The 14,758-nt window shown below is 40.0% G+C and overlaps 1 protein-coding gene and 2 long non-coding RNA genes across 3 annotated transcripts; all 3 read left to right on the forward strand.

Moving 5' to 3' along the window:
- Positions 1 to 757: 757 nt before the first annotated feature.
- Positions 758 to 1,352, forward strand: LOC133960419 (uncharacterized). Its single transcript, XR_009921921.1, has 3 exons — positions 758 to 916; positions 1,009 to 1,144; positions 1,254 to 1,352. It is a non-coding gene; the product is annotated as an uncharacterized LOC133960419 (long non-coding RNA).
- Positions 1,353 to 1,882: 530 nt separating this feature from the next.
- LOC133960320 (uncharacterized) lies at positions 1,883 to 3,111 on the forward strand. The gene is made up of 3 exons (XR_009921910.1): positions 1,883 to 2,096; positions 2,202 to 2,411; positions 2,891 to 3,111. It is a non-coding gene; the product is annotated as an uncharacterized LOC133960320 (long non-coding RNA).
- A 3,163-nt stretch (positions 3,112 to 6,274) lies between these two features.
- soat1 (sterol O-acyltransferase 1) lies at positions 6,275 to 14,541 on the forward strand. Its single transcript, XM_062395381.1, has 16 exons — positions 6,275 to 6,419; positions 7,307 to 7,458; positions 8,805 to 8,863; positions 9,373 to 9,521; positions 9,687 to 9,746; positions 9,894 to 10,001; positions 10,301 to 10,580; positions 10,767 to 10,845; positions 10,994 to 11,078; positions 11,161 to 11,206; positions 11,308 to 11,437; positions 11,532 to 11,629; positions 11,733 to 11,831; positions 12,276 to 12,411; positions 12,635 to 12,780; positions 12,921 to 14,541. The coding sequence occupies exons 2-16, from the start codon at positions 7,308 to 7,310 to the stop codon at positions 12,996 to 12,998; spliced, it is 1,704 nt and encodes a 567-aa protein (XP_062251365.1). The 5' UTR covers positions 6,275 to 6,419; position 7,307; the 3' UTR covers positions 12,999 to 14,541.
- The last annotated feature ends 217 nt before the right edge of the window (positions 14,542 to 14,758 follow it).

The following is a 14,758-nucleotide window of genomic DNA, read 5'->3' on the forward strand; positions in this document are numbered from 1 at the left end:
TCCACCTGGGCTAAGAGGCTTCCATGGACTTCTTGTATGTTGTTTTGATATTACTCTGCTATTTAAAAATATTGTTTACTCAAATTGGTAACTAAAGACATTTATATTTGTCTTTTAAAGGGCAAGCATGGAAAAAAGGTGAGCGTTTGTGTGAACTGACTTCTCCTGCAGTGATTGTAACTGTTAGTTGACTTAACCATAGTATTTTAACCATAGTATTTTATTGAATCATCAAAAATGATAGTTTACGACCTTTTTCCTTGTATTACTGTATATAAATGCATATTTATTTATTTCATTCTTATGTTTTGGTTTTTTTTTCTTTCAATGTATTAACACTTCATTGTACCCTTGGCACCATTGTAAATGAGGGTCTTATTCCTCAATGTGTTTTCCAAGGCTTATATAAAATGAATCAAGATCTTGGTTTATGGATAATTGTAGTCTCCTCTCCTCTTGATGCAAGACAGAATGACTGTGTTTGGATCTTTACAGGGAGTGAAAGGTCTCCAAGGCAGGAGAGGACCTAAGGGACTGACAGGAAAGCCTGGACCTCCAGTAAGACATTTTGCACATGCAAAAAAAAATTAAACTGATGAAAAAATGTCTAGCCTGATTAACAAACTTAGTGTTGCAGCAACACACTGAAAAAAACGTCTCATAGGAAGTTGAAGCTTAGCAGCATTGAATACTGTGTAATGGCCAGTAGCTTCACGCCATGGTCTTGGAGTCATACTCATGTCTTTCACAGGGGAAACCAGGAGCTCCAGGCAAACATGGCTTGACACAAAGAGGACGATCAAAGCCAAGCCCAGGTCAAAGAAATGAGCCCAAAACAACAACGAGTACAAGATCAAAGCTGACAAGCTCCAGACAAACACCCAAACACCTGAATGAAAAGGGAGGACAAGAAAAAGTTGGTACAACCTGTCTGTCTTAATTTTGCTTTGCATTTAGTCATATTCAAGGATTGGCATCATGATTCTGGTTAATGATGAAATCTTATAGAGGCCCAGGCTGGTGAACACGAGATTGCCTCGAAGTGATGAGGCAGAGGAATCATTCATTTGGCCCTTGGGAACACAGGACGACCCCGGCACCACCTGCCATGAGCTGGGACTCATACACCCACATCTGACTGATGGTGAGCATCTGTCAATAGACTCATAATGTTGTAAATCAGTCATTGACTTTATGTTGTAAAATACATTCTCCTGAATGATGGACAAACACTAGACTTGATTATCTTTCAGGTTACTTTTACATGGACCCCAACCAGGGCTGTGTCTGTGATGCTGTGAAGGTTTCCTGTAACTTCACAGCAGGGGGAACAACCTGTATAGACCCTTTACAGTCACAGGTACTCTCATTCTCACATGGTTTAAACCATGAGAGGGTTGGCTGCTGTGAGGAGAGTGGCCTCACTTTATTTAGGGAGGTCAGAGCACAGTTAGAAGAACTTTTAAAACATTCCTTTTCCCATTACCATGTCTGCACTGGCGTAGCACAAGCAGGGAATTGTCTTCAACCGGGACTGTGTGTGCGTGTGTGTGAATACATGTGTCTGTGTGCATGTGTGTGAGTGTGTGTGTTGACAAGATGACTCGACAACAACAGCAGGGATTTTCACTAGATTTGGTGGGAATGTTACTTAGGAGGGAATCTCCTGATGTTTAACTTTTGGAGCACTGGTCAGGGTCAACAACAATATACTCCAATAGTCGATTTTAAAAGATACATCTGTGAATAAGACTGGAAAAACATCTCAAATCTAAATCTTATATTAATCAGAAAATAATTACCTATCATATGATAACATTCAAGAGGTAATATAATGATGAAGTACAAGGAAGTCAGAAAACTATGTCATGTGAAGTTCAAAAATCTATCTCTGTATCCAATATTTGTGGGTTTTGGGGACAATTAAAAAATAATTTTGTGAAGAAAGGGAATAACAATTTTCTTGTGTTATAAATAAGGTGATGCTTGTCCTGTAATAATGTTCTGTTGTGTAGATTAAGCTCAGGTGGGAGCCAGAAAAGCAGAAATCAAGAAGATCCCTCCAGTGGTTTAGTCAACAACATGATGGAAACAAGGTAAGTCTAACTCATTTATGGACTGAATGAGGAGAATGTATTACAACTAACAATAACTGAGTTATTCCCTCCACCGTAAAAATTAATAATTTCTGTCTCCATTAGTTTGAGTATGCTGGTGTGGATGTTGTCCAGCTTAGGTTTCTGCGGTTACACAGCCATGCATCTTTCCAGCACATGACTGTCAGCTGGGAAGTGGAACCCTCCTGTGCTGCCACTGCAACTAATTCAACAAATTGGAGTATCAACATCCTGGGAGATTCCGGCAAAGAAATAGATTCTCACTTAATTAGAGGGAGCAGTAAAGACTGTGAGGTAAGACTAAACTGTTTTGTCATTCTCCAAAACACACTTTATAACAGTTTAGCAGGGTCCTTATTATTGTAAAAAATGTTTTATTGTAAGTAGCTCTGTAGTGATACGACAATGTGCAGACAGCATTGCCAGAAAAGACATAGAAATATTGGCTTTGGACTGTAGATCAAACCCGTTATTTTCAGTAAGACTAATGCAAATTAATGAAAACATTTCTGACATTGCATATTCTTCCTGCATTGGCAACAAATGTTACCGAATATATCACCTCAGCAATAAAGCTACAGAGATGTGATTATTTGATTTGATCGATACATTTTCAATCGTGAGCAGATGTTTGAGGCTACGTGAAAAATAGTTCCCTGTTTGCTATTGTCTGACCCATAAAAGATTTCATCCCTGGACATAATATAATTTCTGATGGGACAAACTTTGTCAGTTCTCGTAATGTCTATTCTGCTGTCCTGGTTATTTTGCAGGAGCACGTGGTTGTGAGGGTTCAGGGGAGCACTGAGCTGCATCGAGGAGATATGGAGTTGCTTCCTCTCAGAGATCTGGGTATAGCGATGACGGAACCGACTGCCCACGCCCCTGAGATAACTGTGATCATGGGACCTCTCTGCTTCCTGTGACCAATTAATGATGTGTGTGTTTATTGGTTTGTGTAATTAAACATTGTAAATATAATTTTCATATAGAAAGCAGCTATATACCCTATGTATCTACATATTTGACATGAATAATGTTCATAGGAATAATTTACAAATTTACTGTATTTTGTGTATATTTATTTAATTCATCATATACGCATTTTATAAATTGCTCTCAAATGTTAATGTTTGGATAAAATTCTGTTTCTAATCCTCCCTGCAGGGGATTGATGTGCAGTACTATCAAAATAAAAGTATAATTTAGAATTTGGAATAAAACTGAGTCGTTTGTATAAGCCCTGAACTAATCCCCAAGTTTGTTAAGCCTGCCACTGACCAGATTATCAAGTTCTGACATTTCCAGAGACCACACAAAGTGGGGGGACATCTCCTTTGGAATTTCCATGAGCATTGGAACGTTTTGAACATTAAGGGGTTATATTGATTTTCCATGACCAGCAAACAGAGAATCCTGGTTGTGACAGAAAAAGCCTGCAGCCATTGGGCTGAAATAGCCCGAGTCACAGGGTCCTCTCCAAGAGACTATAGCAAATCATCAAAGGATGATATCACAGTCTCCTACCAAAAACACGTGGAGACCTCAAACCCTCACGTATTCAATCATGGTTATTTTTTCCCCCTTGATCATATATAAGACAGTCCTGAAGCAAAGGCTGTCAGTAACTGTATGTAGTAAGCTAGAACCGTTATTATAAAACTATGGTCCCAGTGTCTAAGTGTTGTATTTTCCACATTCATCTCATGAGACCGGTTTTAATTTGAAAGCCATCATGCTTTACTGAAACAGCACAGTGTCTCATTTAGAAACACAGAGTTCACTGTTGACTACATCAGACTCATTTAAAAACATTTCAGATCACATTGCCTTCATTAGGACCATTTTACTGGTGTAACATTTATGAACATATTTTAGTTATGTGTAATGTGTTGACCAACCTCATTGGGAGAACTGAATCCCCCTCATATGATTCATTTGATAAGTGATGTCATGAAGAAGTCAAAATTAAGTCAGAAAATGATGGCATGTTCTTCCTTTTAACTTCATACACAGACATGTCTGAGTCTCCAGTGTAGGACACCTGAACTACTCATGACCAAACAGGGCACATCTCATCTTACATTCCATCACTCATGTTAAACATGACTCACATGACGCATGTAAGGAGGTCAGAAGTGCTAACTAGAGGGGTGTGTATCTATATAGATCACTCAAAGTGCAGTTTATTGCCCTTCACCCATCACACACACATTCATACAGCGCATCTATGGGCAGCACTTTTCTTATGAAGGTTAATTCAGTATCTTGCCCAAGGACACTTCGGCATGCAGATGGGGAAGACTGGGATCGAACTGCAACCCCTTACACAGAGAATGACCACTCTCCCCCCTGAGCCACACCCGCCCTGGTAGGTACTGTATGCATATGGATTTGGGACACTTCAGGCAAAGAAGTGAAGAAAAAAGTGGCCCACGTGTGATCAGTTTTCAACAGCTGTCATCCTGTTCACCTTCCTTTTACATCCATATACACGGCTCTCACTTTATAATTTTACTATCCCACTGACTTTTAACTGTCTCTGGACATCGGGAATCTGGACTGTAAACAGATGTCCACAATCAGGGTGATTCTTACCTCTATATTGTTCTTTCTTCTCCTCCTCTACTTTGCGGTGCTTTCTGAGTTGTGCACCTGATAATTTAATCTTTTATTGATTCATCTTTGACTCTAACCGCATTCTATCACCGCAGCGTGTACGTCAGGGACACACCTGAGGCGAGAGCATAAATTCTGTGCAAGCTACCGGCTGACTGTTCACACAGGGAGCCATCCAGGAGGATGTTTTAGATGCTGGCTTGCCTGTCCATGGAGCCACGGGTGGTGACATCAGCAAATGTCCCTACTATGCGGCCAAAATGAGTAGGTTTTTATACTTCTCTTTGTATGCATCATGCTGTTATGAGGAACTGTTGTGAGGTGAAATGAAACTCCCTTCTTTTTTTTCTGTTCATGCTGAAATAAAGTGGATTCACTTGGTCTGACGTTTTTTGATCACATCTTTATAAAACACCTCATTAGCTTCACACTACAAACACTATTGGGGGGGTTAGGTTCATCTCTGATCCATGCAGCTTCTTTCTACCAAGTTGTGTGGTTATTGGTCCATTATTACATAAACCTGCTGACTGACAAATCATGAAAACATAACCTCCTTAGCAGAGGTAATAAAACCTCCAGCCATTTGTCAAGGAAATGTCATCAACATTAATAATTATCAGAAACACAACAGGAAATTAAATGTTGGGTTAGGGTAAACAGCTGTCCGGACCGCTCCGTGAATAAGGAGGAGGAGTTGTTTCTTTACTTTACATTACATTACATGTCATTTAGCTGACGCTTTTGTCCAAAGCGACTTACATTTTTAGAACACTCAGCATTTATGAGGGGCCATTTTAGGGGTTCAGTATCTTGCCAAGGACACTTAGGCATGCAGATGGGAAAGAGTGGGATTCGAACCGGCAACCTTCTTGTTGAAGAACACCCGCTCTATCCCCTAGGGCCTAGGCCACGCTCTCCCCACTTGGAATGAGGCCACTTTATTCCTCGGATATACAGCAGGAGCAACACTCGAATCACCTCTAGGTGGTCCGTCACTTCTCGTTATACACACACTTTTAGTATCTTTTCCCACAATACCAAGGTGCACTATGTCACACACTACAAACTTTCCTTAAAGGGGCAAGCCCTACCTGCAACGCAACAGCTCTCAGTCTCATATATAGATGGCAAGAGAAAGCAGAGAGGGATTTTTACACACTGTCTGATAAAGATTCCGACAGTAAAGGCAAGGGGTAGTGATGGATACGGTTTTCTTTAACAAGTTAAGTCTTTCATTCTCACTTTCCACCTTAAAACTATGACATGAACTGAACTATGATCTAGTTCAGAATTAAAATGGTGAACTATGAACGTGAACTATTCATGTTTACTTGCGTGAACTGAACTTTAAACTAGTTCATGAGAAATGTGAACTTGCACAACACTGTCCAGATCTCAGTCTTACAGTCAAGAGAAAGTAGGAAGTGAGAGTGTTTCTCTTCACTCATGAATCTCACCGATCGCTGATCTGATGACCGGCGTGGCCAATGCGGTGACGTGGAAAGGAGGAGAGACTTTGGGCCAATCAGCGGCGGCCGTGGGGCTCCTCGCCTGCTCGCTGTGTTTACCATGGGGAAGGTGAGCAGCGCCACAGGTCGCTGTCATCACAGGACTTTCCTCGGCTGAGTGTGGACTCTGCTCGGCCTGAGGTCCCCTGGAAGAGCCGGGCCCTGAAGTCAAGTGAGTAACCTGGAGCTTTTATCACCGGGCGACCCGCGGCTCCGTCCGGGGCTCAACACGCACGTCAACAGGCTATTAGCTCGCTAGCGGTCCTGAGTGACGGGGTCCCAGCTTTTGACGCGACAGTGATGATAGGGGTTCGTCGTTAGCTGTCGTGTTAGCTCCTTCTGAATCTCCTCATCCCACTGACTCCTGGAGTTAGCTCCACCGCAGCTAGCTCAGCTGTTAGCCGTGTGTCTGTGTCAGGTGAGGCTGATTTGATTCTCATTTGGTTGCTCTGTCACTTAGTCAAATCCTGAGCGTTTCCCATCTACCTGGGGGGGTTTGAACACTGATTTGTTAAGTTTCCCTCGGGGCTCTGTGATGTGACCCATTATTATTACAATAGGAATCTTCACATCGGCCAATAACAATATTTATTGTGATATACAGTATGCCTTGTTATTATTAGATTTGTCGCTCCTGATTGAAAGTTGTGGTTTTACACTCTCCATGCTCAGAGAATGACAAATACTTGATAAACAGCCAATTCTTTTACATATCTGAGGTTGATCACTTATATGTTAAACCCCCTCACTCAATCCATTAGAATACTGGACTGTTCAAGATTCAAGACCTGTCTTATCATTGTGCAAGTACAGCGAAATTACGAAACTGTCCTTCTCAAATCAAATTGTGCCTGTGATTTAGGATTTATACAGTAAATATACAAATAAATTCCAGTTGCTGTCATTTATGTTGAGATGATTTTTGTATTGTACAGCCATTGTTGAGACATAAAGCTTGTTGAGACATAAAGCTTGTTGAGACATAAAAGCTTTATTTTTATCTTTATTTTGGTGGTTACGACTGTTTATTTCTTCATCTTGAATTCAATCCTTCTTCAGGATGGAGAGTGGCAATGACGCCGTCCTCAGGTCCCGCCTGCGACCCATCCCCTCGACGCCCCCCCTCTCTGACTTGGCCAGCTCTTTGGACGGGGAGTGTAGTCCTGAAGACCACCGGCCAGGGAACGGCGAGACCCTCATCACAAGCAATGGTGAGAAGCTCTCCCTTGTCAGTAAGAAGACAGTGACATGTAAGATGAACTGTGCGTGTTGACTCAATCCTGTCCTCCCTTTTTCCAAATGTCAGTAAATTCCCCTGGATTTGTTACTTACTGAAACCTTGTCATGTGATGATATCTTCATCTTAGGAGATGTTTTTGACCTATGGTACATTTAGTTTGGTTAACCAGGGTAGAGAGTGACTGAGGCTGCTTGCTGCTGAACTCCTGCTCACTACTACGCAGATGAGAAGCTATGAACTCATCAAAATCCTTATTGATGTATCTAGGTGAAGAATTTGGAAATTTGCCAAATAAAGTATAATTTATTGTCCTCCTGGCTTTGTTACAGGGTGGAGTTGTCGCTTATTGTTGTTCCTGTGACTGATGTCAGTAGCTGAGCAAACTTGTTTGACAACAGATGGCTATCAAAGCAGATGAGTTGCATAACTTTAATCATAAGCATTCAAACTCAGCCATATAGAGGCTAGGTTGCAATCTGTACAGAATGAATTTGGTGTGTCTCCATTTGGATATTGCAACATTGGATCTAATGTTAGTGGACTTCTGCTATTTCCAACGGTTTCACTTATACACAATACGATGACTAAAACCTACAGACATCTACTATTAAAGTCTACTAGCAAAAAACGGAGAGATTGCATTTTGTGTTACATCTCCTGAAATAGCCACCTGTATATTCTCTCCTGGTCATTTAATAACATATTTGAATTGGCTTGAATTGATGTTTGCATTTACCAATTCAAAGTCCTGCTGGGCGAGGTGACCTGGCAACTCTGTTTTCAGTGTGCCTTTTGTGTAGAGCTCTATTTTTGATAATGGGAGGGGACAAAGCAGCATGTTGACAGTTATATTTTGTGTTCTGTGGTATCACCAGAGGTTGCACCACCAAGCAGGGTGTAGGGCAGTGCGTCATAGAAGGACAGAGCAGGCAAATAAGCTTTTAAACAAAGAATCCGGTTTATTTAGTTAACAAATAAAAGTCTTCCAAGAAACAAAACATAAGGGTTCATCAAAAGGAAAACTTAGGTTCCATAAACTTCCTCCTCAGGTGGATCCTTCCCAACTTAGTTTCTGCCACGTCTCATACAGGCTGCTTCTGGTGTGTCTCCAGTCCTTAGTGCTCTCGCTCTCCCACACCTGAGCTCAAGCTTTAATGAGAGGGCTGAGGCCATGGCACCTCCACGAGTGGTGCATTCTGGGAGATGTAGTGCTCCAGACAGCCATCTTCTGACGTGGTAGCCACTCCCGGAGAGGCACATACTTCCCCTCTACCACCTGCCCTCCTGTGATGCCACAGTTCTCTTTTTTGATTTCAGGGGAAATTGAAGTGGAACGGGTGATCAGCAAAAAGCTACAACTGAAAAGAAAAGCAGAGGTTGGTAAATCTGTAATCCAGGATAAAAAAGCTGAGTTTGCATTTGGGCTAATCAAACATGATATCACAACATTATTATTCTATGTAATTCAAGCAGTCTGTGACACCTACTGTAGGTTTATGATTTATTTTTAAACAGTCATAATGAACACAGAACTGCATTTGGCTTATAGAACTTTGGCTTGGTGTTGACCCTTGACAAATTCATAATGCATTCAATAGCTCTACAAATATACTCTTAATATTAAGGGTTTATATGGGAGTTGGGAAAATATTAATTATTGAAACTATATTGTATGTATTCAGAAGGACTTGTGTTTACTGCATAAATGTTTTGCAGTGGATTACACAATACCTGTAGTTTCTTTAGCAGTTTTGTGGGTTTTTTGGTAATTAAAACAGTGGAGCTTCACAATGTAAAGCCAAGTTTGTATACTCAAGAATCAAAACATTTGCTTCCACCCAAATGCTGTGAATGGAAAAAAAAATCTCTTCTCTTTGTTGTGCAGTTCCTCAAGAGTGCCCTGATGCGTCAGTTTGACAATCAGGTCAATGACTTAATGGACAGTCTCATTGAAGAGTCAGCCAGTCTGGAGCCTGCACCTGTGTCTGCGGCCTTCTCATCGCCAATGTTGGACAAGGAGCGTAACAAACTCGGGTATTGACCTACACCTTCTCTATCAGATCAAACGTTGCTTTAGGTTGCTTCCAATAGGGTGTTGCAGCCCCAAACTGTCCCCTTCTCTCATGGACATACACTTACTCTTCTTCCTACGAAAACAATGAAGCTGCTGGTACCTGAATTCACTCCGTTTTCTTTCAGGCATTTCCGGCCTCCTCATGGCCAGGGGAAAGAGTTTGTGGATCGCAGGTCCCTCCTAGAGTAAGCTGAAACTAACTGGATGTTAAAGGCATACAAATATTTTTTAAACAATACAGAGGTACATTTAAATATGTCTTCGATATGGTGAACAGTTTTAGCAGAACTTAAAGAGTGCGTGTCAATTGTCTTTTGTTTGTTCTCCTGTAGTGAGCTGTTTGAGGTGAACCACATCAGGACCATCTACCACATGTTTATTGCCCTGCTCATTCTCTTTATCCTCAGTACACTTGTGGTGGATTTCCTTGATGAAGGAAGGTAATATAAGACTGCTACATTTACTTTTATGTATTTCCTAAAATGTATATAACTTTTGAACTTTTGAAATGTATATAATTTATTCCTGTTAAAGGAAGTGTTCCTTGCTCATTGTGGGAGCTGTTGAATTTCAATGTATAATTTTGATAATTGAAAAATATTATTGTCTCAGCCTAACTGTGTAAAATGTATTGATATAATGTATGTTGTGATATGGTGCCTCACAAATATAACTGAATTTAGATCATCTGTCATGAACCATAAAGTTTCTCATGTCTACATTTTCTTCTCTGCCTCAGACTTGTGTTGGACTTTGACCTGCTGGTCTATGCTTTTGGACAGTTCCCTCTGGTGGTGTTTACGTGGATCTGCATGTTCCTGTCTGTGTTGGTGGTTCCCTTCACCCTGTTCCACCTGTGGTCACAGAGCCAGTCCGGGTCTAACCCCAGGTTGTACACTTTGCTGTTTGGCTCTGTATTCCTGCTCTACCAAGCTCTGGGTCTGGGATTCCTCCCCACATATGTGGTGGTGATCAACAGTATGCCACCGGCCTCCTGCTTCATCATCATCCTGGAACAGGTACATGACCAGTATGAATGACTGTAGCTTGATCAGTGTGTCACGACTGGACTGTTGTATTATACCATATTACTTGGATTATGTCATTACCTTCAAATGAATTATATTAATTCACCCTTCCATCTTAAATCAAATATGTGGTCAGTTATTTTCATTCAATCATTTTTATTATTTGTGTAATTCCAGGTGCGTCTGATGATGAAAGTACACTCCTTCATCAGGGAGAATGTACCAAGAGTTCTGGCCTGGAAGAAAGACAAAACCAGTACGTAAAGTTCTCACAACTAAAGGTTTTTAATCTTCTTTCTCTCCTGTGTATCCATGTACAGCTCATACAATTCATAAAGTTTGTTTCTGTGTTCCATTTTTCTTATGATCTTATGTTGACACACAGTTTCTCCTGTCATCTATAGCTCCCAGCCCAGTGGGCCCTGAGGTTTTACAGTATATCTACTTCCTGTTTGCACCCACACTCATCTACAGAGACAAGTACCCCAGGTAAACAGACTCTTTATCTGACAGATTGCGTTTTAAATGTCCTCTTGAGAACTGATCAAACCTTGTTTTTAACGTAATGCAGGAACCCAGGGATCAGATGGGGCTACGTGGCCACAAAGTTACTTCAGGTACAATCTTCTTTTACATTTCACTGCTGACTTTGCTCAAAATTACAAGCAAACAAAAATGGCTCATTTTCTTTTTGATTCCAACCGTTCCTACCCCACAGGTACTTGGTAGCCTGTTTTACGCCTATTACGTATTTGTGCGGCTGTGCATCCCTCAGTTTCGCAGCATCAGTCTACAGCTGTTTGACCTGAAGGCCATGGTCCTCTGTGTCTTCAACTCCATCCTCCCAGGTAAATCAGCTGCTGATTTGTGGATCCTTGCATTAACTATTTTTGCTGTAACAATACAATATCATTTGTGAATCGTCTGTTTCCTTCTTCACAGGAGTGTTGGTTCTCTTCCTGGGATTCTTTGCCTTCCTCCACTGTTGGCTCAACGCATTTGCTGAGATGCTTTGTTTTGCTGATAGGATGTTTTACAAGGTGCGTTTTTTCTTCTGCAAAATTTAGATTGATGTGTAAACCTTATACATTTTTAATAATGTTGCACTTAATGTTTGACTCAGTTAAATTTGATTCATAATAGGATTGGTGGAATTCAACCTCTTTTGCCAATTACTATCGCACCTGGAATGTTGTGGTCCATGACTGGCTGTACTTCTATGTGTACAGGGACTTCCTGTGGGTATGTGTTTTTCATTTTTTCTATCTTTACCGCAGCAGTATGCAAATGTCTTTATCTTTATTGTTGTTTTTTTATTTGCGGTTTTCATTTATATTTTGACGCTTATCTTAAATACTATTTATGACACAATCTAACACAAATGTCGAGTTAGATTTAAATTATGAAGTGATTGCATTTAATATCCAAGAGGACAAAGGTTAACTTCATTGTTGCATCACAATGATATGCAAAACATGTTTCCCAGCCATTATTAAACACTGTATCTCAGGAGCAGAAGGGGGAATTAGTGACCTTATTACTTGCAAATTGACTGATTCATGCATGGAGGCCTATGTTAAATGTAGTCTAATTAACACAATGCTGATTAAAAAAAAATGCATGGATTAAATGAAAGCTGTTTGCCAGTGGTGTTTTGACTTGACTTGTCTGCTGTTGTCATTCCAGATGTCTCGGAAGCGTTTCAGAGCAGCAGCCATGCTGTTTGTGTTTACAGTGTCTGCAGTGGTCCACGAGTACATTCTTGCAATCTGCTTTGGCTTTTTTTATCCCGTGCTCTTCTGCCTTTTTATGTGCTTTGGAAGTAAGAACAAAAAGCCACTACACACCTCAATGTTATCACACATATATTTTTGAGGAGCCTTAAAGATATGTGACCCAAGTAGTTGTCTGTACGCTTAATTTAACCCCAAAATTGCTTGAAGGCTGTATCTAATAATATAATTTTCCTGTATTATCATGACACTCACATCATTTATCTGTTCATAATGCTTCCGCCCTCAACTCCCTTCTTCATCCTCTCACAGTGATGTTCAACTTCATTCTGCACGACCAAAGGAAAGGTCCCATCTGGAACATAATCATGTGGACATCCCTCTTCTTGGGTCAGGGTGTCATCATCTGCCTGTACTCCCATGAGTGGTATGCCCAGCTCTACTGCCCCCTGCAAGAGGTAACAACTTCAGCATTAACCTTGTTCTGACCAAACAGTCGATATGTTGTCCTGATGTTATTTTTCTTTATGGATACAGTTGAATTCATCTGAAAGTTTTAGTTTATATATCTTCAGCTTTTTATATTTTGGTGTTTCAGCCTTCGTTCCTTGAGTTACTGAAGCCTCGCTCCTGGAGCTGTCAGAGAGGCTTGATGGTGGAATCTGACCGACTGTGACCTGTGTTTGAATTACTGCAGAGGACTATCGCTGATCTGTATATATTTTACCAGACTTCCGGTTTCTTTCATAAAATATTGTTTTGTTTTATTGCACTAAGGTCACAACTGAGTCTGTGAATGGTTGCAGGGAAGAGGACCAATAAGTATCTGCCAAAATGTTCTTTACTCCAGCAGCTAAGTTACACTGATGCCTTAGTCTGTTTTATGTCTTTCAAAGGCAACCCCACAAAACAATTACAAGTTCACATAGAACCTCATGTGAACTCTTATTTTAAGGTACTATTGACTGTGAAACACTGTGCCAATAGAAATAGTGATTGCCACATTGACACAATGACATAGCAGCTGAAAACAAACATTACACGCTACAAACGCTGTTTACATATGCAGTAATGAAAGCAAAGTGCATTCAGTATGCTGTTTGGAAAAATATTTATTATTATTTATATTCACTGCCCATACGATTTTTTTATCCTTTAACACTGGTTTGAAGAAGAAGCTGTTTAGAAAAGATGACCGTTGTAATGTGTGGACTTAAGGTACTCTGTGACTGCTGAATGTTTTCCTTATTACTGAATCCACCTGGTTTGAATATGCACCTACTGTCAGGTTCCCCCATTGACCTAAATGAAAATGTATTTTGTTAATGGCCGATGATATGTGAATTATGTACAGTAATTCCAACTGCAAGTGGATATCACCACATAATGCCTCCCATTGTAAATCTGGTGCAGCTGGCTGCTAGAATATTACAACACTGAGATACTGGTGATATAAAGGGCTACAGTTTGTTTTGTCAAATACTTAGTAAATAAAATAAGACAATTATGTGTTTTCCAGGACAGTAATTTTCATGTCAAACTAAAAAGGATTTGTTTTTGCTCAGTGTGCTTTTTGTTCTTGTCCTAAATAGTTTATATACATGTGCATTATTTTAAGGAATCCAACCATTGCACAGTTGATATTGCAAATTTTTACATATTTCAATGTATTTATTCATGTGAATAATGAGATGCACAATGCAACGTAAAACCATCTAGGAAACTAAGCACTTCTAAACACGCTATGGCCACAAGGTGGCACTGTATTAAAAGCTTTTATTTGTGACGTTTCCTCGGCTCATTCTGCAAGAGAAACTTCCATTTAGTTCTTTATAAAATTAATTATTAACAAACACGAATACCAGCAACTTATTTATATCATGTACTGATACTAGTTGAGATATTGGAATGTCCTGTGGTACTTAGTGCTGAGTTTGACCTTTAATCTTTCTTTATGGTTTGAAGATTTTATTCATACGGTTATTATTGTTAATTAGTAGTGAAAGACGCCAAGATGCTGTTTATCTATTTTTGTGAGCTTACTGTCATATTCGTGTTGATTGGGATCATTCTTTTTATTCTGGCCTTGACTATCTTATTGTGTCAGGTGACAATTTTATGAATCAGTATGTTGTTCTATTTTTGGATGTCAGTCATATGGCCTAAAAACACATCAAAGTATGAGAACTATGAAGAATAAAAACAAATTACGAACTTTATGTTCACTTCGCCTCCTCCTCTTTGATGATGAATGAATGTGAAAGGGCACCAGTAACAAAGTGTTGAAATTGAGATGCTTAAACTCAGAAAACATGAACTGTTGAGCCCCTCAGCTGATATATATATATATATATATATATAGATGTATACTGTGAACCAAGATCTGTTAAATCGTTATAAAATTTACGAATCACAAGGATTTTATTCTCTAGCAAT

This window comes from Platichthys flesus, chromosome 9 (assembly GCF_949316205.1).
Source record: "Platichthys flesus chromosome 9, fPlaFle2.1, whole genome shotgun sequence".
Classification (NCBI taxonomy): Eukaryota; Metazoa; Chordata; class Actinopteri; order Pleuronectiformes; family Pleuronectidae; genus Platichthys; species Platichthys flesus.